A 24,737-nucleotide genomic window follows, 5' to 3' on the forward strand; every position below is an offset into this window, starting at 1 on the left:
ATAATCTTTAGTTGGGATAATTTGCTTTTCTTTTTAGATAAACTTGAATCTTTGAGGTTTAGAAACTAAAAAAAAAAAGTTGTATTTGTATTGTTCAATGTGAGCTCTGATCGACCAGTAGGCGGAGTCTCTTTCTTTCATTCTCTCCATGTAATGATGCTGATCGTTGATTGGCAGAGACATAACATGATTGATCACCTGATTGATCAGAGGATTTGTTTCCTATCAGTTCAACAGGTTCAGTTTTCTTATTTTATGTGTTTAAATTGTCAAAGATGACCGCCAGTCAAATTAGAGCAGCTCTTTTCACTCAAAAAGGGGCGGAGCATGAGGCAGGATGACTTGCTCTGATCTGTCCTCCCAGACTCCTCCCTCTCATCCAAATATGGTCACTTCTGGCACCAAAGGAAGCAAAATTCAACCAATCCTCCTGAATTTGACATGACCTCTGCCACAACTCCTCCCACAAATTTGACCAATCATTGGAGTTTCCTGTGAGTTCCAGCAGTTACATCAGACCGCCACACAAACATCAGGTATGTTTGTCTCAATGTTTTATTATTGACTAATTTTTGTATTTTTATTGTTTTTATTTTGTCACAGGCACCGAAGAGGTTCATCACAGTTATTGACATTTATCAACACTTTTTTTTTTTTTTTAATTTTGGGCTGGTTTTGAGTTTGAGCTCCACAAAGATTTTTCATCTTTGTGGAATATCCCCGAAATGAACTTCATCATTTACATTTAAAGCTGATTTTGTCAGAATTTCTGTAATCTTGAACCTTCTGGTGAAGTTAGACTCAGAACAGAGTGTGGTTTTATTCTTCCTGAAATGAGGCGCCACTGATTTTTAATGAAATTATACAGAAAATAATTAAAATAATGTAACTTTTTTTTTGTAATTTTCACTTGTTCCAGCAACTTCTTTGCAAAAAACAACTGAAAACACCACAACATGCATTTCAATTTATTATTTTTTTTTTTTTAGAAAAGCTGCTTTTGTATTTTAAGCTGGCGAAACCTGGAGGGACTAGTTTAGTAATGATGACATCATCACATGACATCATCGCAGGTGTTTTTGTCACAAACCAGATTTTATTTTCCAAACTGACTTCAGTTCACACACAGGTCACATTTATACAGCGTCACATAAACACGATCAACATGAAACAAACCACAACATTATTTACATCAACACAAGTGACAACAAATGACATCATCCATAATAATGTGATCATGATTATTAGTTTACAAAATACTGAATTAAAACCTTTTTATATATGATGAGAGTGTGAACGGGTTGAAAGTGTCATCCTGATTCTAAAAACATAAAGACTCACTGCAGGTTTTTCTTTTTGTTAAATAATCAAATGTTCTTATTGATCAATGACATCATTTTAATATCTGTTATTTCTTTATAGCAGACTGTTGCTGTGGCGATGGACTGTTCTGGAGGGGCAATGAAATAATTCTTAAATTTATATTATATGTCAAATTATTGCTATCTTTTGTAAATGACTGTATAATAAGCTTGATAATGTACAGTCAACAGGTCATTACTGTGAAATAATGACCTGCTGACTGAATCATTAAAGGGACAGTCTGACAGTTTGTGAATCCATTTTGTAATTTTTGTTCAGATACAAAATATATTTTATCTTTTTCTCCCAAACACGTTAAACCAGATTTAAATTATATCAGCATGAGATAAAAGTATGATTCTGGGGGTTTTGGAGCCTCTGATGTGTGTGTGTGTGTGTGTGTGTGTGTGTGTGTGTGTGTGTGAGACTCATCCTGTTGATCAGAGTCAGAGTCAGACTAAAAGTAATCTGTACAGGGTGTCCACATACTTTTGTCCCACATGTGACTGTGGAGGAACAGGAGAACGTTTGTTAGAACCTTTGAATGTGAACAGTTTGTGATCTGACCTCCAGGCTTGTTTGGTCTCTTCGTTAACGGACAGTTTCAGGTGGATGATGGACGTGGTGATGCGTTTCCTGTTTCCTGTGTCCTTCATGTGTAGGTGTCTCCGTATCTGCGCCGTCCATCAGTGATCAGCTGAGTTTTCTCGCTGGCGTTCGTCGGCTGCTGAACGATCGGAGCGTCCACGTCTGCAGAAAGACACAAAGACAGATTCAGCTTCAGGAGACGTCTGTCCTCGTGTCTCCATGGGACGCATCAATCAGAGGGGACGTTTAGGACTTATTAAGAGTCTCTTGTTATAATTAAGATTTTAATTTCATGCTTATTCAACAGGTGCTGCTCTATCATCATCATCATTATTATTATTATTATGATTATTATTGTTATTATTGTTGTATTGATGATGTCAGTCAATTGATGATATTAATAACATTGTTATCATTAATAACAGTAATAATTAATATTGTATATAGTATAATTACATCACAATGATGTAATATAATTTATAATATAATTTACAGTTTATTTTAGAGTCTAATTTAAATATGGATGGGAGATTAAGAAATTTATGATTTTGGAATTTGTTTTGAAACATTAAGTGAAACGGTGCCTCAGAGGATAATTTACATGATGTGAAAAATTGTACTTTCTGTGTCGTGTTTTGTTTTTTTATGTTGTAATGTTTGTTTTGTTATGTGTTTATGTATAAATTAATGCACACGTGTGTTAGACTGCAGTGAGAATAACAATATTTACTGAAGCTAATGGACAAAACCAGACAAGACCCAAATCAAATCTCCTGTGACCCACCTGTGGGTCCCGACCCAGTGTTTGGGAATCACTGGTCTAACTGGTCAAACAAACTCATGGAGGCTCATATAGGAATTTAATGAGACACACTGGAAAACAACTTTTTTCATGTCAGATATGACAGAAATTATTTAATCATCTGCTGTCATACCTGTGTGATTGTCAAAATAAAAGCTCAGACTTCCTGTTATCTCACCATTGTCGGCGTCGTTGCGTATCTCTTCCTCCAGGTCGTCGGGGGAGACGTAGTCTGGCTCCGCCCCCTCACCCGGAGGCGTGGGCTTGAGTTTTCCACAGCAGCAGTTACAGCAGCAGCAGAGACAGCAGCAGCAGTAAAAGCCGGTCAGGACGCCACAAACCACGAACAGACCCTGAACGAGACACGGGATCAGGAACCAGAACCACACATACTTTAGAACATATATAAGATGTACACATCAGGGTTCTAAGAGTTTAGATAAAGTGCTTCAAACTGGATGGAACAACAATGAAAAATAACCATGAGAACATCAACATGTTAACAATGTTAGCTTGTTAGCATCCAGATGTTAGCATTCTAACATGCTAAAGACAGATAAAGGTGAATATGATACCTGGTAAACATGAACACTGCATGAACACTTTAACGACCCTCAGTTGGGGACGTGACCCTCAGGTTGGGGACCAGTGATTTAAATGTCACACACACACACACAACACACACACACACACACACACACACACACACACACACACAGAGGCAGTGTAAGCTCCACCCACCTTGGCCCACCAGGTGGACAGCATGAAGTAGGTGTTGACATTGTCCTCTCCGAACTGCTGAGCGACGTAGAGTCCCAGCGAGCCGTACGAGTCGTAGATGTTCCTCTTGGTCAGGTCGGACAGGACAGAGTGGGCGCCGTTCAGCTCCTTAAACTTCTCCGCCGCCTCCGGGTTGTCTGGGTTCTTATCGGGGTGGTACCGCAACGCCAGCTTCCTGTCACCACAGTAACATACACAGTCACTTCCTGCAGTGGAGAGCTCAGGAACAAGCTTGTTAACAGACACACCGTCAGCTGACTGATCATCTGGTACAGGTGAGTGGGCGGGGCTGTGTCTTACCTGTAGGACTTCTTGATGTCGTCATGGCTACAGCCTTTCTCCAGACCCAGGACCTGATACAGAGACTCTCCAGAGGTGGACAAAGTTCGCTGCCTCCCGTCAGACATCCTGACACCATCACCTGTCACAGGTAGACACCTGTCAGTCACTACTCTGGGCACACAGGCACACAGTCCCAGCTGTCCACCAGGGGACGACACACAGACTGAGACAAACCTGATGAACACGACAGCAGGAAGCTGAATAAAAACATAACAAGGTTTAAAGACTCATTTAATTCAATAAATGTTTCATTTTTATTTCCATCATTTGTTTCTGTTTTTGTCATTTTTTTCATAATGACATTTAATACATTATTTCATCATCCATTATTTATTTATTTATTTATTTATTTATCTAGTTGGTCATTTAAACAATAAACAAATTCAAATTAATTAATGTGACAGTTTATTGTAGAATTATTTACTGAACACTGATCATACACACGACTTCTGGAATTCATAAACATGAGAATGTGTCACATAAACACACAGTGAACAGATGGTGAAGCACCTACTGCAGTGTCTCACTGCAGTGAAACGGTTACCATGGAGACGAATATCATCACAGATGAAAACAGAATGCATCTTTTTTTTAGAACAGACATTTACTGAAACCTTATAAAGTGGGCGTGTCTGTAAAAAAAGATACTGCGTTCCCAGAATCTGTGAGAAGTAACTAAGTATAAATACTTCAGTAGAGTTTTCACGTATCAGTATTTTACTTGAGTATCTATTTTTCTACAGTTGAGCACAAATATTGTACTTTCTATTCCTTCTCCTCAAAACAGGCTTATTACTTTAGTTTTAATGACTTTGAGGTGAATTATTGATTATTGATATTTTGCATCATTGTGCACTGCCTTCAAACATCAAGATTGATTTTAAACTAAATGGATGAAACAGTAAGACATTAGAGACATTAGAATAAGAGATTGACTGGAGGATCCATCAGAGGACATCACACAGGACAGACGGGTCGAGACGAGAACGATGTAAGAGATGTAACAACATAAAAAATGATGGAAAAGACAGAACAAGACCAAAAAAATGTCAGAAGACAAAAAATCCCACAAAAGACCTAACAGGACAAAAAAGGAGGGAAAGACAGAACAATGTGAAAAAGACAACATAAAAACTGTATTTAGACAAAAAACGTAACGTAAAAGATGTAACAAGAAGAAAAACAGCTGAAAAGACATAACAAGAAAAAATACAAAGACAACATGACAAAAATCAGGTTAAAATGTAATAAGAGAAAAGAAATAATGTAAAAGACAATGAAGAACATGGAGAACAGTTCTATCACTGACAAGGAAACTAAAGAAGAGGGGAGGGTCATTATAGAACGTTCTCTGCTGTAGCCTTTACTGTTGGTTCTACTGAAGCTTAAAGATTCAGTGTCAGTCATGATGTTTGGAAACAAACAGCAAATAAACAAATAAACAAATAAACAGTCAGTGTGTTGTTGTGTTCTACTGAGCTCCTCCCACACACCTCAATAGAACCAACACCAAGCAGAACACAGAACATTCTATAGTGATGTGATGACTCTTCATTCTTTTAGTTTCCCTATACGGAAGAATATGAAGAACCGACCCAGCAGCTGATCTGACGACAAAAAGAGGACAAATGTGTCTTCTGAATGTTGACATGAACAATATTTACATCAAAACAACCAACCAAACAACCAACCAACCAAACAAACAAACAAACAAACAAACAAACAAACAAACAAACAAACAAACAAACAAACAGTCCAAAGATGGAAACTTGTCTCCATCCTGCCAAAACCTCGTATCTGTTGGATGATTTTTATATTTTTATATAAACTAAAGTTTTAAGTTAAACTAAAGTGTTCAAAGTATTTTGGAACAATAAAATCCTTCAAACCTGACAGAAAACTTCAGATATCCACTGTGACTTCAACACTGTCTGTCATTGGACAGAGGTGAGACACATGATGATGTCACACAGGTTAGAAAACTGTAAATAAAATTAAGTCTGAAAGTTAAAGTTAAAGATCAGTACCTGCCTGTCAAAGCTTCAGAGCGTCCTGACGGAGCGTCTTCCTGTCCTCTGTCTGTCCTCTGCCTGTTGTCGTTTACCTGTCCTCTACCTGTGCAGGTGTTGGTGGTCCGACTGCGGCGGAGAGGATCTCTGACAGCCTCCATCAAACATTCAGCAGCCGCTCGGCTCAGGTGACCACGAGCCGCCACGCCTGCTCAGGTTTCACTGAGACGCTCCGATGGAGGCATTGTGACGGGGAGGGGAGGTCGCCATGGCAACCAGGTGAGTCAGGGAGGGGGAGAGCAGGGGGGAGGAGACACTGTAGAGTCAGGACAAGTGGAAGTGACAGTATCACTCTTAGAAATGAGGGTTCCTAAAAGGGTTCTCTCTGAACAATCCACTCTCGCAGAACCCTTTGTTAAAGAAAGGGTTCATCTAATGTTCTTTGTAAGACTGAAGGGTCTACTAAGAACTCTTTGTTGAAGAAAACAAGTTCTTCAATGATTGTTAAAGTCAAGGATGTTAAAAGATTCTCACCCTAAATTTAATAATTAGCTGCTTAAAGTTTTCCCCAATACAGAAATTATCCACAAAAAAAAACAAATTTTAATACTTTTGACATCATTCGTGTCATTTATATATGGGCCTTATACTGCCCCCTGTGGGACGCCACATGTAACATCCAACCATGTTGATTCATAGTCACCTACCTGTACGATCTGTTTTCTGCAGTCCACTCCCTCAACCCCCTGGATGTCGATACTTCATATACCTTTCCAGTTTATTAATTAATATAGACTAAAAAGAGCAATGCAGCATTTTTTCACTAGAGGCCATGAAGATGAATTGGCAGCTGTATGTGCACTGTGCATGGTGGTATATTATTCTTTATTTTAAAAATTTAATCCTGTAATGTGATTATGTCTTTTATTTTTATGTGTAACTGTAATGAAACACAGTTACAATTTTGTATGTCCAGATTTTGCAACCCTGTTATATGTAATCTGTTACTCCCCAAACCTGGTTGTAACAAAAAACAAAAAAACAAAAAAAAAAACAGTTGTAACATTTGGAAGGAGAGAGAAAAGAAAAATGATTTGGTTTGTTCAAGCTGAGAAAAGATGCTGAGTTAAAGTCAAGGGTCGACCTGCAGGCGTTACAGATTAATGAATGAAGAACTGAGTGGGCTCCTTTTAGTAAAACTGTACAAAAGAGTGTCACAAATCAAATTTGAAAGATAATATGTGTTTAATGATAGACAGAACATGTTTCAGTTAGTGTGAACTTTAAAACATCGGGTTCAGCAGCTTCATCAGACTCACACAGAAACAATCAGGAAATACAAAATCAGATTTATAAAAACGTGATTTCAGAAGCGTGTACAGGATACGTGTCAGATATGTTAATGAAGGAGGTGTATGGACCAATCATGAGGCTGCTGCCGGGTCACACGGGCATCTGCAGCTGTGAGTACTCGTCCTGCCCCTCCTTCTCCTCCAGGTGAGGCTCTGCATCATCAGCATCCAGCTGCAGGACCAGAGGTCAGAGGGTTGTTGTCATGGTAATAATAAAGCAGACATGATTCAGCTCATAGTTAAACAAACTATTTTAATCATAGTTATAGCATATAGATAGATATATAGATATATAGATATATGTGAATATGTTACACACCAGATATGCTAGTTGTATGTTCCCACTAAAACACTGGCTAAACAAGTAGCATAAGGTAGGGTATGATACTGTCTGTCTAGCATATTATTACTAGTTACTATTACTATGTACTATTACTATTATTAACACAAAGAGCCGCCATCATGTTTGATTGGCTGTCCATTTGTAGCATAACAGGTGCTAGCTACAGACAGCTAGCATAGCATCACACAGCTGTGTTTATTCAGTGACGTGACACAGCTGAAACCTCCTACTGTCCTTCAGTGTTCTTTAGATGTTCAGCTGCCCGATCAGCTGAAACTCAAGACTCAGATAAATGAGCAGATTGGCCAGTTAGCAGGTAAATCCTGACAGGTAAAGATGAGTTAGCAGTTAGCAGTGAACTGTTGTGTGTGAACCAGGTATGACTCACACTCTGCAGTTCTCTCCAGGTGAAGAGGCGGGGCAGTAGCAGCATCCTCACTGGGATGGTCAGCAGCAGCACAAAGGGGAACGCCAGTGCTGCCGCCGTTGCCATGACGACCCACAGGAGAGACAGACAGGTCAGCTGGACGAGAGTGAACAGGTGCATCCTTAACGTCCGCACCTGTGAGACAGCACAGTCGCAGAGAGACAGGTGAGTCAGAAACAGGTAGGTCGATAGTCATGTCTGAGACAAAACTGACTTGGACTTGATGTTCTCTTCAAAAGTAAAGTAAGACAGGTGGGTTCCCCAGAGCTCAGATATAAGTCAAGACAAGCAAGTCCCAAGTCAAGACCAAATCAAGACAAACAAGTCCAACATTAGTGCTCCAAGACCAACAACTCCTCAGAAAAGTCCGAGTTAATATGAACAAGTACCGGAGTAAGACCTAAGTCACAACGAACAAGCCTTGTCCCAAATGAAGTTTGAGTCCAGCAAATCCTGAGTCAAGTCCGAAATCAAGACCAACAAGTCCTGAGTCAAGTTCGAACTGTCCAAATCAAGACAAATATGCTCAACATTAGTGATCCAAGAGCAACAAGTCCTATGTAAAGCCCAAGTCAAGAAAACTGGAAGGAGTTCAAGTCCAACAAATACCAAGTCCCATGAGTTCCAAATCACAGGTAACTCCCAGGATTAATACCCAGGTCAAGAACAACAACAAGTCCCAAGTCAAGTCCAAATCAAGACAAACACCCCATATCAGTGTTTCAAGTCAAAATGACAAGTTCTAAGTAGTCCCAAGTCCAAGTCAAGTCAATATGAAAAAGTATCAGATTAAGACCAAAGTAAAGACCAACAAGCTTGAGGGCACAACCAACAAGCCTAAATCAAGACCAACAACTCACAAGTCAAGTCCAAATAAAGAACAACTTGTCCCAAATGGAATCAAACAAGTGCCAATTCCAGTCCCAGGTCAAGACCGAGCCCTCAGTCAAGTCCATATCAAGACAGAGCAAGGGTCAACACAAAGTCCCAGGTCAAGTAATTCTGCTTGAGATGAGCTGCGTTGAGTTGCCAGTCTGTGTCCATGATAGGGTCCCCATATCCATAACGCAGCTTGTCATGCAATGTAACTCAACACCTCTGGTAGTGATTGATTCATCTGTTCCTGGAGGCGGGGCTCACCTTGCGGACATAGTTTTGGTCGGGATGGTATTTCGGGGGCATCAGCAGCAGGATGAGTCGCTCGGTGAGCTGGATCCCATTCAGTGACATCACACCCATGTAGAGGAAGATGCCAAACAGAACCGCCAGAGGGATCTGACGCAGAACATCGCCGATCACGATGGACAGACCTGGGGAGAGGGTACAGGGACCAAATCAGAACAGGGAACAGTGATGATTGTAGTTGTTCTCTACAATGACAGTCATACCAACTAAAACTGCCACCAGGAAGCCTGTCACCCTCTGCTCCTTGACCTCCTGGATGCGGGGCTTGTCGCCGGGGGCGACAGCTTTGCTCATGACAGTGAGGGCGTTGGTGTGAGTGACGGAGCGAACCGTGGCGGCTGATAACCAGGGCAAACCAAACAGCGCTGAGACTCCACCCACTACCACAATGATGAGGAGGTCAAGATGAAAACCAGTTCCCTTCACCAGCATCCTCTCCTTCTTACTAACAATCAGCCTGAGAGACAGATGCAGAAAAATCAGATTAATACTTTATTTTGGGTCAGTCCCCCTGAAAAGAAAACCAAAACAAAAGAAGGTTTTGTACGCTGTGATCTGAGATTCCATGAAGATGAGGATGAAGACGAGGATGGCTGGCAGGATGCTGGCAGCCATCATCCAAACAGGAAACTCCCCATCTGATCCCAGAGGAGAAATCAGCCAACCACGCTTCTCCGGACTGGACACTGAGAATCCACTGGGCACGCTCAGTTTCTGTTGGCCAATAGGAAAAGGGGAATTTAAATGTCTTGTGTGTATCAACACAGAGTTCACTTTATGAGGGTCACTTCTGCCCCCTTCAGGCATGAAAATAGATCTGTCAGTCAGTCTGACCTGGGTGTAGGTGTCCTTCACGCTGTAGTCCACCAGCACCATGATGAGGATCGCAATGGGGACCCCAAAGTCTCCAATGATTCTACGGAGCTAAAACAAATACAGAACAGCATGTTACTGATCAATGACTTGGTTTAAAACTGCAAACATCAGTGAGGAATACATCCCCGAAGGTAAGACCTCACACTGAAACCCTAAAGAAAAGAAAGAAAAGAGTAATCCAGCTCATTAGTTTAATTCTCAGACTCCACTGGAGTCACTTTGCATGAGTCCAGTTCAATAAGTCCTTATTGATCTTATACTGGCCTCACTGATTACTGTAGCCAACCAAAGCACACAACTTTATAACTATTTACTGAATTTGGTGAAAGTGGATCATTTTTTTTTGAGAAAATATTAGTATATAAGTTTTCCTTCTGATGTCTTCCGGCTGCTCTGCCTCAGGCAGTAGTGTTAGTGGTTAGCTACGTTAGCCGCTAACTACTGTGAACTAGTTAGGTCAGTTAGTCGTGCTGCTAGCTGTCCCATTAGCTGACTCTGCCCAGGCTGGGAATTCAAAATGGTTTGTGCTTACACGTCTAGTACATCTCTGTCTTTATAAACTCTTGGAGTACCTATATTCATGAATACAGTACTTGTGTATCTGTACAGTAGCTGTGTCTGTACCTGTGGACCTGTTTGTGTTGTACCTGTGACGTTACCTGTATCTACACCTGTACCTGTAGATTCTCATACCTGTACTTGTATGTACTGACCCTGCCAGGGAAGAAGGAGCTGTTCTTGAACTTGCGCAAGTAAAAGGCGATGAAATATGTTCCTGCCATGAGCACAAATGACAGCAGGGCTGTGTTTGGCTCTCCAACAACTTTCCCAGGATTCCCGGCAGTTGCGGTGTAATTGCACAGAGATGGAGATACTGTGTTGTTTCCATGGTAACAGTTTTGAAGAGGATGCTCCTGAAAGATCTGTAAAAGACCAACACAAAGAAGAAAATACTTTATATGGCTCTCTGTTGTTTATTTGGTACCATGAATCAATATGAAACAATCCATAAATGATCTTGGCACTATGGCCCCAGGCCTGACCTGTGACCTCTGACCTCACCTTGAACAGTTTGGCAAAGGTCTCATAGATGAAAATGAGGGAGATGAGGAAGGAGAAGATCTCTTGAGTGAAACGTGAGACGAAGCGAACCAGGATGCTTCCCTCGAAGGCCACAGTGAGGAGAACGATGAGCACCAGCCAGAAACCGATCCACACCCGACCTGTCAGGTACTCGATCCCGTTGTCTTTACAAAACTATAAACACACACCGGGGGGTCAGGGGGCAGCTAACAACATGCCCTCAAACAAAGTTCTCATGATAAGCTCCACTTACTTTGTGTTTCCAAAAGTTTCAACTAGAGATGCAATGATCCAACTTATTCTTTCTCAAAACAAAGTCCAAAGCCTCAACTCATTTAAACATTTGAGAACCTCACTTCACACTAACTTAACTGTGGGAAACTAGTTGGGATTATGTAAGCTAACATGAGGTCTGGCATTAAAACCTGAGTCTGTGGTACTCTGAAACCCCATCAAAACCTGTCCATTACAACTTGGACAGTGAGGAACCTGTGCCATATAACAATTCCTTAACAAACCCCAAAACCCTCAATAGATCTTTAATTTACCCTGAAAACAGCAAACATCTTAATTTTAAAATCCCTTAATGACTGAATGAAGTTGATTTTAAGGACTTCGTGACCTGAGACAGGTCCCATATATGGCAATCTGTTATCATGTGACCAGACTTCAATTCTCACATGCCAATAAGATCTACAAGATGTAGTTGAAAACTTCAGAGTAACTGAACCTTGTGTTGATATTTTTTCTTATCAAGATACTGTTTCCTGAGTGAACCTTGAAATACATCTTATCTGATCTAGAACAAAAACATTAACAACAAACAAAAGAGAACCCAGGATAGAAAATCTGTGGCACACATCAGATTACCATTACCATGGTTACAGAGATGGTGCTATTGAATAGAAATTGTAGGAGAAACAAAACACACAAAATGGTTCTTAAGTAAAATGTTCTCAAGTGTGTTCTGTGGACTAACAGAGGCACTGTGTCTAGAAACACATGTTACTGCTGAGTTTGTCACATTTTACATATTGTGGTACAGGTGTGTGGATTTTCTGTCAGGTGAGCTCACAGTGTAGAAGGCCTCTTCAAACACCAGCAGCGGTCCAGAGAAGCCGATCACCAGCAGAGGCTGGGCACCCAGCACACTGAACACAATGCCCTGCATCGCCGTGGCAACTATCAGCTCAGACACACCAATCAGACCCTCCGTTTTCTCACCTGCATCCCAGGAAGGGGAACAGAACAGAAACTTCACAGTTAAAGATCTTTAATTTTGTGCAATAACTTAAGAAGACCTCAGGCAGCCTTCATATCAATCAACTTCATAAACAAGTAAGTTCAAAGTAGTTCAGTCAAACCTAATCAGGCAGTTCAGACTGTCACTGTTTCCGAAGTCCAGACTCACCCAGCAGTCCACCAAAGGTGATGGCAGGCGACAGCGCAGCAAAGTAGATGAAGATGATGGCGGCCATGCACTGAGGGTTCAGAGCATCTCGAAGGTCACTGAGATACTGAGGATAGCGTCGAGTCACGTCTTTGATCAGACCTCCAAAAAGACGTCCCGAACGCCTGAGGGGTTCATCACTGGGTTTGGATGGAACGAGGGAATCTAAAGAGTAAAACACTGATGTCTGTTACTGTCTCATCATTGAGCTGACATCACAACATTACACGTGACATAAGAGCATCAACATAAGGACTGTACCTGCTGTCCCGAGATCACGTCTCAAAAAAATGACAGATACGTTCAGTGTTCTGCAAGATTCAGAAAGATGGCTGCTTCAAACTGAGCTTCTGCCAAAAGGTGCATATTCTACTTTCATTCTGGCTATTCTTTCAAGAAATGGCATCAAGGAGAAGCTCAAACGTGTTTGGGAAACATCAGCATCCTCAGAAGAAGTTATGATATTAATCCAGTGACAGACAGAGCCTCAGAGACTGTGATTGGGATGTTTGATGACATAGTTGACATACACTTGTTATTATGTCAATATTACATCAAAGTATCTTTAATTTGACATATTATTCATTTGGACAAATATAACTTAACATAACAAAATAAACTGTCTCTAACCATTAGAGGAGTTTTTGAGGATGTTGGAAATACCTTCATACCTTCTGGGTTTTTCAACAATCCTCAGGCTTTTATTTTGGAGAGATTTAGATGCTTCACTTTCTGATTTGACCATAATGAAAACACATAAGAGGGACACACTGGAGTTTCCACAGACCTTGATGCATGCACACTTTCAAATAATTTTTGGAGGGTAAAAAGGGAACTCAGTCACTCTTTATGGTTTCCAGACAACTCAGAAAGTTAGAACTTCCTATTAGTCAAAGTTTGTGTAGAACGTCTTGACTTAAAAGACACAAACAATAACTTTTGGACAAATATCAGATGTCAAAATGCAGTCACATTTCCTTTGATGCTGATCATGTTCTTGCATGTCATCTACTCTCTCTCTCTCCTCTCATTTCCTGTCAGCCTTTTACTGACTCTAATAAAGGCTAAAAAGACCCAAAATGAGAAATTTAAAAACCGACCTTCATCCTGTTGAGTGCTGATCTGTTTTTCCTGCAGTTTGCTGGTCTGTTCCTCTTCCCGCTTTCGGAGCATTTCTCGTTGGAAGCGAGCGACAGAGTGGAGCAGCTCGTCTCCGCCGACCTCCGAGGGAGGGAGGACGACACTACAGTCCAAAAAACGGTTGAGGGCTGTCAGCAGGTCCTGGCGGTCATCGGCCTGGTACGCTGCCTCATGGAAGTGCTGACGGAGCAGACAGAGGCATCTTCAGGATTCTGAGTCATTATTTGGTGCCATCTGGTGGTTAGGGACAGTATTAATTCTACTGGGACTCACCTTGTCTGACATGAGCGTGGAGATGGAGCGTCCGATCTGGTGGTAGTCAATGTTGGCAGTAGGTGGACCCAGCAGAAGGAAGAGAAACCTCACAGGGACGGGGACCTCCAGGACAGACTCCAGCAGGACCGCCTCCTGCAGCCGCACAAACGCCATGGAGGGCTGCTCCAGGAAGCCCACACTGCCTGCAGACACAGCAGAGGGATGCACTAAACCCACTTAACCTGCTGCACTACAGCGTGACACCTGAATGAAAGTAATGAAGCGTACCGACAAGGACGACGGTGGCCTCGGCTCTCTCTGGGATCTTCTCCATCAGCTTCACCTCATGTTTGGACCTGGAGTGACAGAGGGGCGGGGCTTCTTTCTGAACACACACACACACAGGTGCAAAATAAAGTCCAAAGTAAATCCAACAAGTAAACCATTCTGTCCTACAATTGCATGTTCTGATAAACTCTGACACTGAGGTGTGTCAGTGTTGTTTGATGAACATATTTCTCAGAGAAGATGTCAAGGCACCACCTAGAGCCAAGACTGAGTTTGTTTTCCTCCAGAAAAAGGAAAGGATGCCTACATCGAAACTTGTTCATCACCATTGGCAGAACTGTGGTGGTGCAAACTTGGAGAGTGAGGAACCTAAATATGAAAATAATAAAAAATAATCCCTTAGAAAACCTAAATTAATCTTAAATTTGAAAAGCCCTTAATAAATGAATGAAATTGACAAGAATAAAAGTCAGACTGGCTTGCAGTCGTTGGCGAGAGACTAAAAGGTTGCAGACAGACTCTGAGGTGGCTGTCTGCTGTTGTGGTCTAACTCACAGCTACAAATGACATCCAGAACAGCAGAATATGTCCATCCCCGCCACGGTTAATTATGCAAGATTGCAACACAAGCGTGACCTTATTGTTCTCGTCCCTGTCTCACTGAGTTTTGTAGTTTTTTTCAGATGCCAAAAGTCATTTAACCTCAGTTCCATGTCAAGCCAACATGCAAACAAATAAATTCATCTGACACCAAAAAGTTTAGTCTGTCTTTGTCAATGTTAAGCCAAATAACAAACCTTGAAAGTTTGCAACCTTGCAAACCAATTTTTGTTTGTGATAAATTACACTACTCAAAGTTTTTTATGTGAAATATATCATGTCTACAACAGTATTTAATTACAAACATATTCCACATTAAAACATTAGCAAACAATGTATATGGACTGAAAACACCAGCACTGTTTCTGCCAAAAGGTTTAAGTTATAAATTAAGGGAAAGCGTGTTATTTGGTCACTTACCCTCTAAAATGTACAATGTTTGACGACAACAACAATTGTTGGACAAAAAAATCCAAAAAGATGTAATGTGATAAGGTGTTATCACTTCTGCTATAAATGATTAATGTCAAACTTTGAGTCTTTTTTCTTTTTTTTTTTACCTTGTTCTTCTCTCCATCAGCCTCTCTGTGATTCGTCACACTGATGGAGGGCTCTGATTGGCTGTTGTGTCTGTCCATCAGGGTGGCGATGTTGGCTGCTGAGATGTTCTTACTGAATAAGCTGTGATCTTTCTCATCACTGGGGTGACTGATGAAGGAAACAAAATTATATACAGCATATTTTTATTAAAAGAAATATTTCTGCTCCTCTGCTGAGAAGGTGGATGGATTGATTGATGGTGGACGGTTAGGTTTATGGTTAGACTGATTGATGATGGATGACATATAAATGTGTGCATTGATCAATGAATTGATGATAAGTTGATAGATTGATGAATGGTAGATACACGAACAGACAGGATGACAGATTAATGGACAGGTGGACATATTTTAGACATGAACCTGTGCTTGAGCAGCAGCGCCCTGAGGACGTTGGCTCGGTCTTCAGCTTTGATCTGATCTGAGATCACCATCTGCTCCACCACCTGCTGGGCGATCCCCGGCAGAGTCCTCTGCTTCAGATCCAGGAGCACCGCCCCTGTGAACACAACGCCATGACATCACACAATGACATCATCCTGACAAACCGACATAATTACTGATTCCTTTCATTTTCTCGTGTATTTTCCATTGTTATCTCTCACTGACACTCTGACCTGGAACATCCATCATTTTGACCTTTGACGTTTAAAACTCTTTTATCTGTTATGATAAATGCCAGACTAAGAGACTAATGCATTTATTCTGTTAGTTTATCTTTTTAAAAATTAAATAAGACCGAAATACATAAAATTAAATGAAGGATCTCTGGCCACAAACACACTGAATTATATGTGTGTTTACAGGGTAAATTAAGAGTTAATTCAGGGGATTTTAAGATAAAATTAAAAATACAGTAATGTGTAGTGTCAGTGTTTTTCCTCAGGGGGCAGCAGAGAGCCTCCTCACCGTGGGAGATGGTTTTGCGGAGCTCCAGCAGGGAGCGGAAAGACAGGGAGGGGATGTGAGGTCTCCCCCAGCGCTCCGTCTCCTCCTCCACCTCCTCCTCAAACTTGATCCATCGAGCCGTCTCCCTCCACTGCAGCTCCTGGTTCCTGTCGATCACCAGCTCGTTCAGCTCCACAAACACCTGGACGCACAGGACAACTTCAATTCAGTGCTTCACCATCACCCAAACCATAACCGGACCTTAACCTAACCCTCCTACGACAACAAAACCAGGGACATTCGTTTGTTTTCAGTATTTATTACAGTGTCCTCACAAGTACTGTCAACAAACACAAATATACCTGTTCTCACAGTCACATAACGGGGACCTCAGCTCCTGAAACAGATGTATTACAGTGAACTAGATAAGGGACACAAAAATGGCGCCCATTCAGTCTGTTCACATTTCCTTGCCTGACACATACGCCAAAAAAGTTTTACCATGTTTACTTTCTGTATATATGACCAGGGTTGCAAGGACTATTTTAAAAATTTAATGGACTTTATTAAAATTAAAAAATGACTCAAAACAAACAACCAATTAATTATCTTGTCACAAGCTTGTCAAAAATAGGTTCAAAAGTACGTTTGTACCTATAAACTCAAAAGTGGTGATGAAAAGCATAAACAGTAAAAGCCACAGTGCAACCTTAATAATAAATAAATTAGAACAGTTAAAATGATTTTTTAAAATCTGGCTAAACAGGACTAAATAAAGTACTAAATACTAAATAAAGAGTTAGAGTTAAAGATTTCAGGCTAAATTACATCATAAACCAGGAAATAAATAATTTGATTTGGTTCAAACAGAACAAACCAGGATAAAGAGGACAATAATAAAGACAGTTAAATAAATAAATACAGACAGACAGAAAGAATCAAACCCAGATTAAAGCAGCATCACTCAGACTGTACCTTCCTGTGTCCACTCCTCAGGTCCAAACCAACCATCCTGAAGACCAGAAGACACTGAGCCGACACAGAGACTGACCTCTGAGTTTACCTGTCTCTACCTGTCTGTCTGTCTCTACCTGTCTGTCTCTGCCTCAGTCCAGTTTGTCAGTGTTCACAATACCGCCTGGATTAACCCGCTCAGAGTCCCCGGCTCGTCTTTCGTCCCTCCCGTCAGCCTCATTTTGGACGTTTCTATTGTTTTGTTGTTGTCTTACGGGTGAGAGTCTCATCACACGGACGGTTCACAGCACACCTGAACCAGCTGCTGATCAACCTGCTCACCTGAACTCACCTGTCAGCTTTAATCAACATCCACAACAGAGAAACTACTCGTCAAATCAAATAAAGACATTTCTATAAATCTGTTCTCTGTCAGAGACGTTTTCAGTAAAGTTCAGTTCAGAACTTAGATTGAAAATCTGCTGTTTGAAGCCGTCATCACTGAATCACTGAACAGTTAGAACATCATCAGTCAGACTGGAGATGTATTTTCTTTTAACTACACGTTTGCATTCAGTGGCTGCCTCACATGTCCTGCGTGGACTGCTCCTCTGTCAGGAATGCAAACGTGGTTAAAAGGTAAGTTGATGCTGGTTTAATGGAGAGTAAAGGGTTGATCACACTAAGAAGCTTCACTAAATCAGTGCAGTGTGCCGGGTGTGTGCTGCACTGGTATTTTTGCAGTTTTTGGACACATAAAAGTCAAAATATTCAAAAGTATTCAGTGTGAGGTGCAGAGTCACGTTGCTCCTGTGAGATGGTGCAGGAGAGCAAACTGTTTTATAACTGCAATAAAAATGTTTTTGAGGATAAACATCAGAAAATATGGACTGAAGCAGAAAATGTTTTTACATTGTGACTTCTGAAACCTTACAATGTTTTTTGTTAATGTTTGGATCAACTAGTTCACATTTATTTTCTTAAGTTAATGTAAAATAGAATCTTCTCCTATCAGGGACTTTGGACTGTGTAATGATGTCATACTACATTTTTAATAATATTATTATTATTATTCATCTGAATGGAAATGATCATTTATATCTATAGTTACTGATAACAATTTCAATGTTTCACACACCAGCAGAACACTGACACACCACTGACTACTGGAAACTCAGAAACTCCAACTTTCCAGTTCAAATTGAGACAAATGGGTCTGTCTGTCTGTCTGTCTGTCTGTCTGTCTGCTGTCTCTCTGTCTGTCTGTCTCTCTGTCTGTGTGTCTGTCTGTCTGTCTGTCTGTCTGTCTGTCTGTGGTAACAGAGACTGCAGTGTATCTGCTGCGATGGTTAAAGTTTTTAGGCTAAATCACATCAGAGGAGTCAACTGCAGTTTACTGCAGTACAAGTACAGATACTTGAGTAAAAGTAAAAGTACTGATTCAACTTGTTTACTGCAGTAAAGGTGAAAAAGTTCAGGCTCTGAAATGTCCTCAGAGTATAAAAGTAAAAAGTCTCTGTCTTTGTCTTTTACATTTTTTTTAACTCATTACTTTGTTTGTCTTTGTCAGTTACGTCTTTTTTTCATGTTCTGTCTGTCGTGTGTTTGTTTTCTGTCAGTTATTAATATGAATGAAATAATGACTTGTTCATGGCTCCGCCCTCTGACCTCATGAGGTGTGCGGTCTGCTCGCAGGTGTTGTAGGTGTGACGGTGGCTCTTTGGTGATGTGAACGATCGGCCCTCTGGAGCTCCGCCTCACCAGGTGACGTCGAACAGCTGGAACGTCGTCCAATCGGTGACCTGAGGTGGGTGGGACATGGCGTGGGGACATGGCGTGGGGACATGGCGGGGGGACATGGCGTGGGGACATGGCGTGGAGACATGGCGGGGGGGCGGGTGGGGGGTCAGAGGTTAAAACCTGGTCCTTTTGTCGTCTCATGGGAACTTTCTGCAGTCTAACAGAGTTTCAGGCTCGACTGAACTTTAGTGAGGAATCAGTAAGATGAGAAGTCAACTCTGAATTATCCAATCAGCTCACACACACACACACACACACACACACACACACACACACACACACAGGTGCACTGCAGTAACCAGCAGGTGTGAAGAGTTTCAGGTTTCTGTAGAAATGTGATTTTCTCTGAAATGTTTTCTCATCATTTCTTAATCAACAAACAGCCAATCACATTCCAGCAATGAGAGTCAGCTGACTGACGCCCTCTACCTGTGTGACCTGGTGAAAAATAACAGGTGAAGGAAGCTTCATGAACACAGTGGAAAATATTGCAATGAATCAGTGTGAAGATGTGTAACTCTGACAGAGCTAAAAATACATAATAATAATGAACTGAGACAGTTGATAATACTGTAGCAAACGCTTTTAAAGGGGCAGTTTGAGGTTTTTCAAATGTGGTTGTGTGAGGCACTTATCTTCAGTCAGTGTATGACCTACAGTAGATAGTGATTTCTCTCTGTCTCAACCAAACTCCACTGACAACATCAGTAATTTTAGTTGTTGGTCTGCTGCCTCCATCTGTTAGTTTGTGTGACTCTTTAAAACACAGAAGTGACTCAAAATAACAAACACACTAACAGATGGAGGCATCAGACCAACAACTCCTGTGTTCTGTGAACTAAAATGACTGATTTTGACAGTGGAGTTTGGTTGGTTTACAGACAGTGACATTTGTCTTATATAATGTTTGTTTCCTGTTAGAAAATGTAAAATCAGAATCAGGTTTATTATACAGCTGCAACTAAAGATTCTTTTCATTGTCATTAATCTGTCAATCATTCTTTCATATTTTTGTCAGTTGAAAAATAAGTATGTTGCTTTTAGTTGTGTTGTTTTCTTCATTTTCTTACGTTTTATTTGTCTTGTTACTCTTTTCTGACTGATGTGTTTTTCATTGTTTTTGTTGTTCTGTTACATCATTTTTCATCTTGATGTGTCTTTCATGTTGTTTTTGTCTCGTTACATCTTTTTTGTTGTTACGTTTTTTATCTTATATCTCTTTTGTCTTTATTTATGTATTATGTATTAGTTGTCTTGCTGTCTTTTTTGTCTTTTGTCTTGTTGTGTCTATCAATCATTCTCTTGATTAATTAATTATTAATTATTAATATGAGCAAACGTGGAGCACAAAAGCTTTGGAACTATTTTTCAACTGACAAGATTGTGACAGGATTAATAAATCAGTTAATTATCTTGCGTGAGTTTTTATTTAAAAATTTCTTAAATGTGAATATTTTCTGGTTTCTTTGCTCCTCTCTGACAGTAAACTGAATATCTTTGAGTTGAGGACAAAACGAGACATTTGGGAAACAATGATTGACATTTTCTGACATTTCAGATCAAACAATCACTCGATTTAATAATCAAACAAAAATAAAATAATCAACAGATTAATCAATGGTGAGAATAAATGTTAGTTGCAGCCACAGTTTAAAAAAGCAGTGTTTACGTCTCTGACATTATTAAAAGTTTTTCAGACTTTTTAAAAAGTGTAACAGTGCAGCTGTTTGTAGCTCAGGTGTGTTTCTATTGCAGGTTAAACCAACAGTAGAATAAGAGTAGAAACAGGTGAGTACTCACTGAGATCAGCCGTCAGTCTGTCAAACAACAAACATTTGATCTCAACCAGAGACTGACTTCATCTGACACACACACACACACACACACACACACACACACACACACACACACACACACAGTAACAATAGATAGAGGCCGTGGGCTCGGTGTGTGTAGGATGACAGCATTGTGTTCAGGTCACATGATGAAGATCAAGCAGTGACAGAAAGTTCTTTTATGTTGCACAAAAAAATCCTTCAGTTTTTCCTAAAATCATGTTTCAGTCAAAGTGACTCAGAGTTTGTTTCTGTGTGGGGTTCACCCAGTGCCCCAGTGCATGCTGGGAGAGTCACATTTGCATAAATCTTTGGTCTCTCATCTTCATGAAGGTAACCAGACTGAGTCTACAGTCATATGAGCCTCAAACACGTCAGGTTTCATCTACATGTTTTTATTTTTATGCTCATTTTCAAGTCTCACATTTAAAATGATCAAAAAATGTTCTGTTCACTTCAGGTGGTTCGTTCTTACTTTTTTAAAAATTATCTTTATGAAACATGGGAAAACGTTTTCTGAATAAATTGTGATGTCACTAACATTTAACTTCATGACTGATCAGCTGGTTAGAAGAAGAAGAAGAAGAAGAAGAAGGAGGAGAAGAAGAAGAAGAAGAAGAAGAAGAAGAAGAAGAAGAAGAAGAAGGAGGAGAAGAAGAAGAAGAAGAAGAAGAAGAAGAAGAAGAAGAAGGAGAGGATGAAGAATCCTGAAGACCAAGTCAAGGAGACTGGTTTTCTTCTTTCAAGTTTTTTAGTGTTCGGGAAACAACTGTTTTCTTTTTTTCCCCCCAGTCTGCAGCCTCTTCTTCTTCTATGTTTATTAAAACCGTGTGTCACCTGGACTGTAGCTTAAACCACCAACTTCTGGTCAAAGTAACTTTGTGTAGCTGAATTTATTTGCTCAAAAACCAGCTGATGGAAATGCACCTAATTTACTTTTTTTTTTTTGGCAACATTTAAAAAGTTTGCTTCAAATTTATTTGACATTTGACACTTCCTAAGTCCCACCTCTTTTTGTTCTATGATCCAAAAACAGTTGAGCAAACTTGGTACGTCAAGCAATGTTCTCCTTTTCCTGTAATAACAACATAATGGGTCACATTTTAAGTTAGCTAATGTTAACAAAATGCCAGCTAAGTAGATAGGTAATGTTAACAAATTTTTAGCTACTCAGATAGCTAATGATTGATGTAGATTAGCTAGCTAGTTAGCTAGCATTTTGCTAAAATTAGCCAACTTAATATTTGAATATGTCAATTTTAGAGGTTCCATAACAATGTTGTTTAACCATCTTGAAATGTGCACAGAAGAGATCTAAGTACAGGACAGGACAAAGTTGATTGAGGTAGCAGTTTACTCACCTGTTAATTGGAGTACAGAACAAAAGGGGCGGGACTTAGGAAGGATCAATTAGATAGAACACAGCTACTGACACTTTAACCTAATTGCTGACTTCAGCATGCTAACATACTATCAGTGACAAGGCTAACATGCTGATGTTTATATTCACCATCTTAGTGTAGCATGTTAGCATGCTAACTGTAGCTAATAAGCAGTAAAACCAGAGATTGCAGAGGATCAATAAAGTTATTTGCTTTGAGTTAAGGTTGAAATTAATTAATGTAAAGCATTGGATTAAATTTAGTACATATATTCATTGATATATAATATACATATAATAAAGCATGATGGTAAATGTAGTAAATGAAATGTAAGTTCTGTCATTTGAAGCAGGTTTACTGACTCTTGATGCCGTCCAGGTCGACAGACATCAGTGTTTCAGCTTCGTCAGCGTCATCAGCTGCAACACTCGTCATGATGTAACCAGGTGAGAGGCCGTTGTGATTGGCCGAGATAGTGGGCGGGTCACTGTAAAGGGGAGGAGTTACCTGTTAAAATGGACTAAAATGATGATAAATGTATTGTAAAAGACACAAATCTCATATTTAAATAAAGGATTTGAGATACTCACCTGGCAGGTGTGGTTGTTCGTCCCTCCTCCTCTTCATTCTGACTGTAGGATTCTTCCTCACCCTCCTCATCCTCCTGGTCCTCTTCTATGGTGGCTGCGGTGTTAGGGCCCGAGCTTCTCCTCTTCCTCCTGCTGTCAGCGGGCGGTTTGGACAGAGGATGATGGACGTGAGGAGAGAAGTGACGATGATCTGCAGCAGGAGATAAAATGTTACAGTACAGGTGGAACTCAGGATGATAGTAATGAAACAGTCCTCTGAGAACATCTTTAAAGACCCCATCATCTATTCCACCTTGATCTCATAGAAAGACCTCAATAGACTGCAGGAACCTCCTCATACAACCAGGAGGCTCCTTCTGAACCCAGAAAAGTTCCTCCAAAACCACTTGAACCTCCTCAACTGTCCCTCGGTTTGAGCATGCAGGTTGACTCTGAGGATCTTTTTTTTTCCAAGGACTAAAGTTAGTTCTAAGACTGTGAGAAGCTTGTCACATCGATCCTTAAAATCCTAAAAACCTTATCAAGAACTTCTGCACCTACAGTGCTTCATGACAAACAAATGTTCCTAAATGATCTCCAGACCCTTAGCAAAATCTCCCAGAACCTTGTAATGAACAAAAACAAGGCAATGAGCGGGAACCTCTGGAACATTTTCCCAGCAACATCTTCAAACTGGAAAAAAAGAAACAGTATGAAGGACCCTTAAAACTTTAGAGAGAGTCTCTCAGAACCCTTTCAAGAACCTCCTGAAACACCCTGTGATCACTGCCAGAACCTTTTTTAACCAGTTCATCAGATATTCTGGAACCTTGATAACTTTTCTTGAGACATTTTAATAACTGCAAGTAACTTCTCCAGGTTTGCTTAAAACAAACCTGCAGAGAACCTGTTCTTGACAAAGTGAGGCATCCCGAAGAACCCCAAATATGCATAAAACAAAGAGCCAACAAAGAAGAAGAAGAAAGAAAGATTCTCCCATCATCCTGTAATGGAGTGCTAGAACTCACCAAAAGACCATGGGAAGAAATCTGCCTCAGCAGCCTCTAAAAGTTGTTGAAAATGATGGAACCGCATCAAATATTCTTTGAATTCTGATGGAACCTTTACAACCTCCTAACTCAAAGACTCAGAGCTCTTTAAAGAACCTGTAACCTCTGTAACGTCCATCCAGAGTCTTCTTGGAGGCTCCTCCTGGGACTTTCTCAAGAACTGATAGTTCTCTCTCCGAGATCGCTTGACCTATATCAAGAACCAATACAGATCCCTAAACGGTGTCTGGTACCTACTTAACAACCTTCTCAAAAGTAGAAAAAGGATGTCGAACCTTCTGGAGAACCCTCAGAACCACTACCAGAACATTTTCAACTACTTCCTTGGCATCACTTGAACCTCCTGATATAACCTGGAACCTCAGTAACTCCCCAGGGGACCTCCCAATAACTGCAGATACCTTCTTCTAGAGTCCTACAGGGGTTCTTGAAATGGTGGAACTTCCTTGAGAATACCTTAACAATGTTCCATAGAAACCATCTCTGTAATGGACACCTAGAGCTCCCTAAAAGACCATGGACCAGAAACAAGGAAATTAATCTCAGCAACCTCTGAAAGCTACTAAAAATGGTGGAACCCCCTTGAACCCTGATGGAACCTTTACAACCTCCTAATGCTTCAACTCAAACTTCTTCTCCTGGGACTTTCTCAAGAAGATCACTTGAGTTTTGTCAGGAACCCTAGAGAGGACTGGTACCTCCGCCCAAACCCCTAAAACATTTCCATAAACCCCCAGAACCTTCTCAACATATCATAA

At 40.6% G+C, this 24,737-nt stretch overlaps 2 protein-coding genes across 2 annotated transcripts in view; both read right to left on the bottom strand.

Annotated features, from left to right (window-relative positions):
- Positions 1 to 1,734: 1,734 nt before the first annotated feature.
- On the bottom strand, positions 1,735 to 3,947 carry LOC146317245 (dnaJ homolog subfamily C member 5-like). The gene is made up of 4 exons (XM_084732017.1): positions 3,833 to 3,947; positions 3,494 to 3,707; positions 2,931 to 3,105; positions 1,735 to 2,112 (listed from the first exon to the last, which is right to left on the bottom strand). The coding sequence occupies exons 1-4, from the start codon at positions 3,937 to 3,939 to the stop codon at positions 2,015 to 2,017; spliced, it is 594 nt and encodes a 197-aa protein (XP_084588143.1). The 5' UTR covers positions 3,940 to 3,947; the 3' UTR covers positions 1,735 to 2,014.
- A 3,157-nt stretch (positions 3,948 to 7,104) lies between these two features.
- The window catches only part of LOC146317246 (anion exchange protein 2-like), an 18,756-nt gene continuing 1,123 nt past the window's right edge, over positions 7,105 to 24,737 (bottom strand). The window contains exons 3-21 of the mRNA XM_084732418.1: positions 22,931 to 23,120; positions 22,703 to 22,827; positions 18,992 to 19,125; positions 16,391 to 16,571; positions 15,845 to 15,980; positions 15,443 to 15,590; positions 14,283 to 14,379; positions 14,013 to 14,197; positions 13,700 to 13,919; positions 12,561 to 12,764; positions 12,225 to 12,373; positions 11,129 to 11,323; positions 10,780 to 10,989; positions 10,025 to 10,114; positions 9,738 to 9,904; positions 9,394 to 9,647; positions 9,146 to 9,315; positions 7,967 to 8,140; positions 7,105 to 7,407 (exon numbers count right to left, since the gene is read on the bottom strand). Of these exons, the coding sequence (XP_084588544.1) occupies positions 7,327 to 7,407; positions 7,967 to 8,140; positions 9,146 to 9,315; positions 9,394 to 9,647; positions 9,738 to 9,904; positions 10,025 to 10,114; positions 10,780 to 10,989; positions 11,129 to 11,323; positions 12,225 to 12,373; positions 12,561 to 12,764; positions 13,700 to 13,919; positions 14,013 to 14,197; positions 14,283 to 14,379; positions 15,443 to 15,590; positions 15,845 to 15,980; positions 16,391 to 16,571; positions 18,992 to 19,125; positions 22,703 to 22,827; positions 22,931 to 23,120 (3,110 nt within the window). The 3' untranslated portion in view covers positions 7,105 to 7,326. The remainder of the gene's footprint in view (positions 7,408 to 7,966; positions 8,141 to 9,145; positions 9,316 to 9,393; positions 9,648 to 9,737; positions 9,905 to 10,024; positions 10,115 to 10,779; positions 10,990 to 11,128; positions 11,324 to 12,224; positions 12,374 to 12,560; positions 12,765 to 13,699; positions 13,920 to 14,012; positions 14,198 to 14,282; positions 14,380 to 15,442; positions 15,591 to 15,844; positions 15,981 to 16,390; positions 16,572 to 18,991; positions 19,126 to 22,702; positions 22,828 to 22,930; positions 23,121 to 24,737) is intronic.

Source organism: Lutjanus erythropterus, chromosome 12, assembly GCF_056507025.1.
Source record: "Lutjanus erythropterus isolate fLutEry1 chromosome 12, fLutEry1.hap2, whole genome shotgun sequence".
In the NCBI taxonomy this organism is placed as follows: domain Eukaryota; kingdom Metazoa; phylum Chordata; class Actinopteri; order Lutjaniformes; family Lutjanidae; genus Lutjanus; species Lutjanus erythropterus.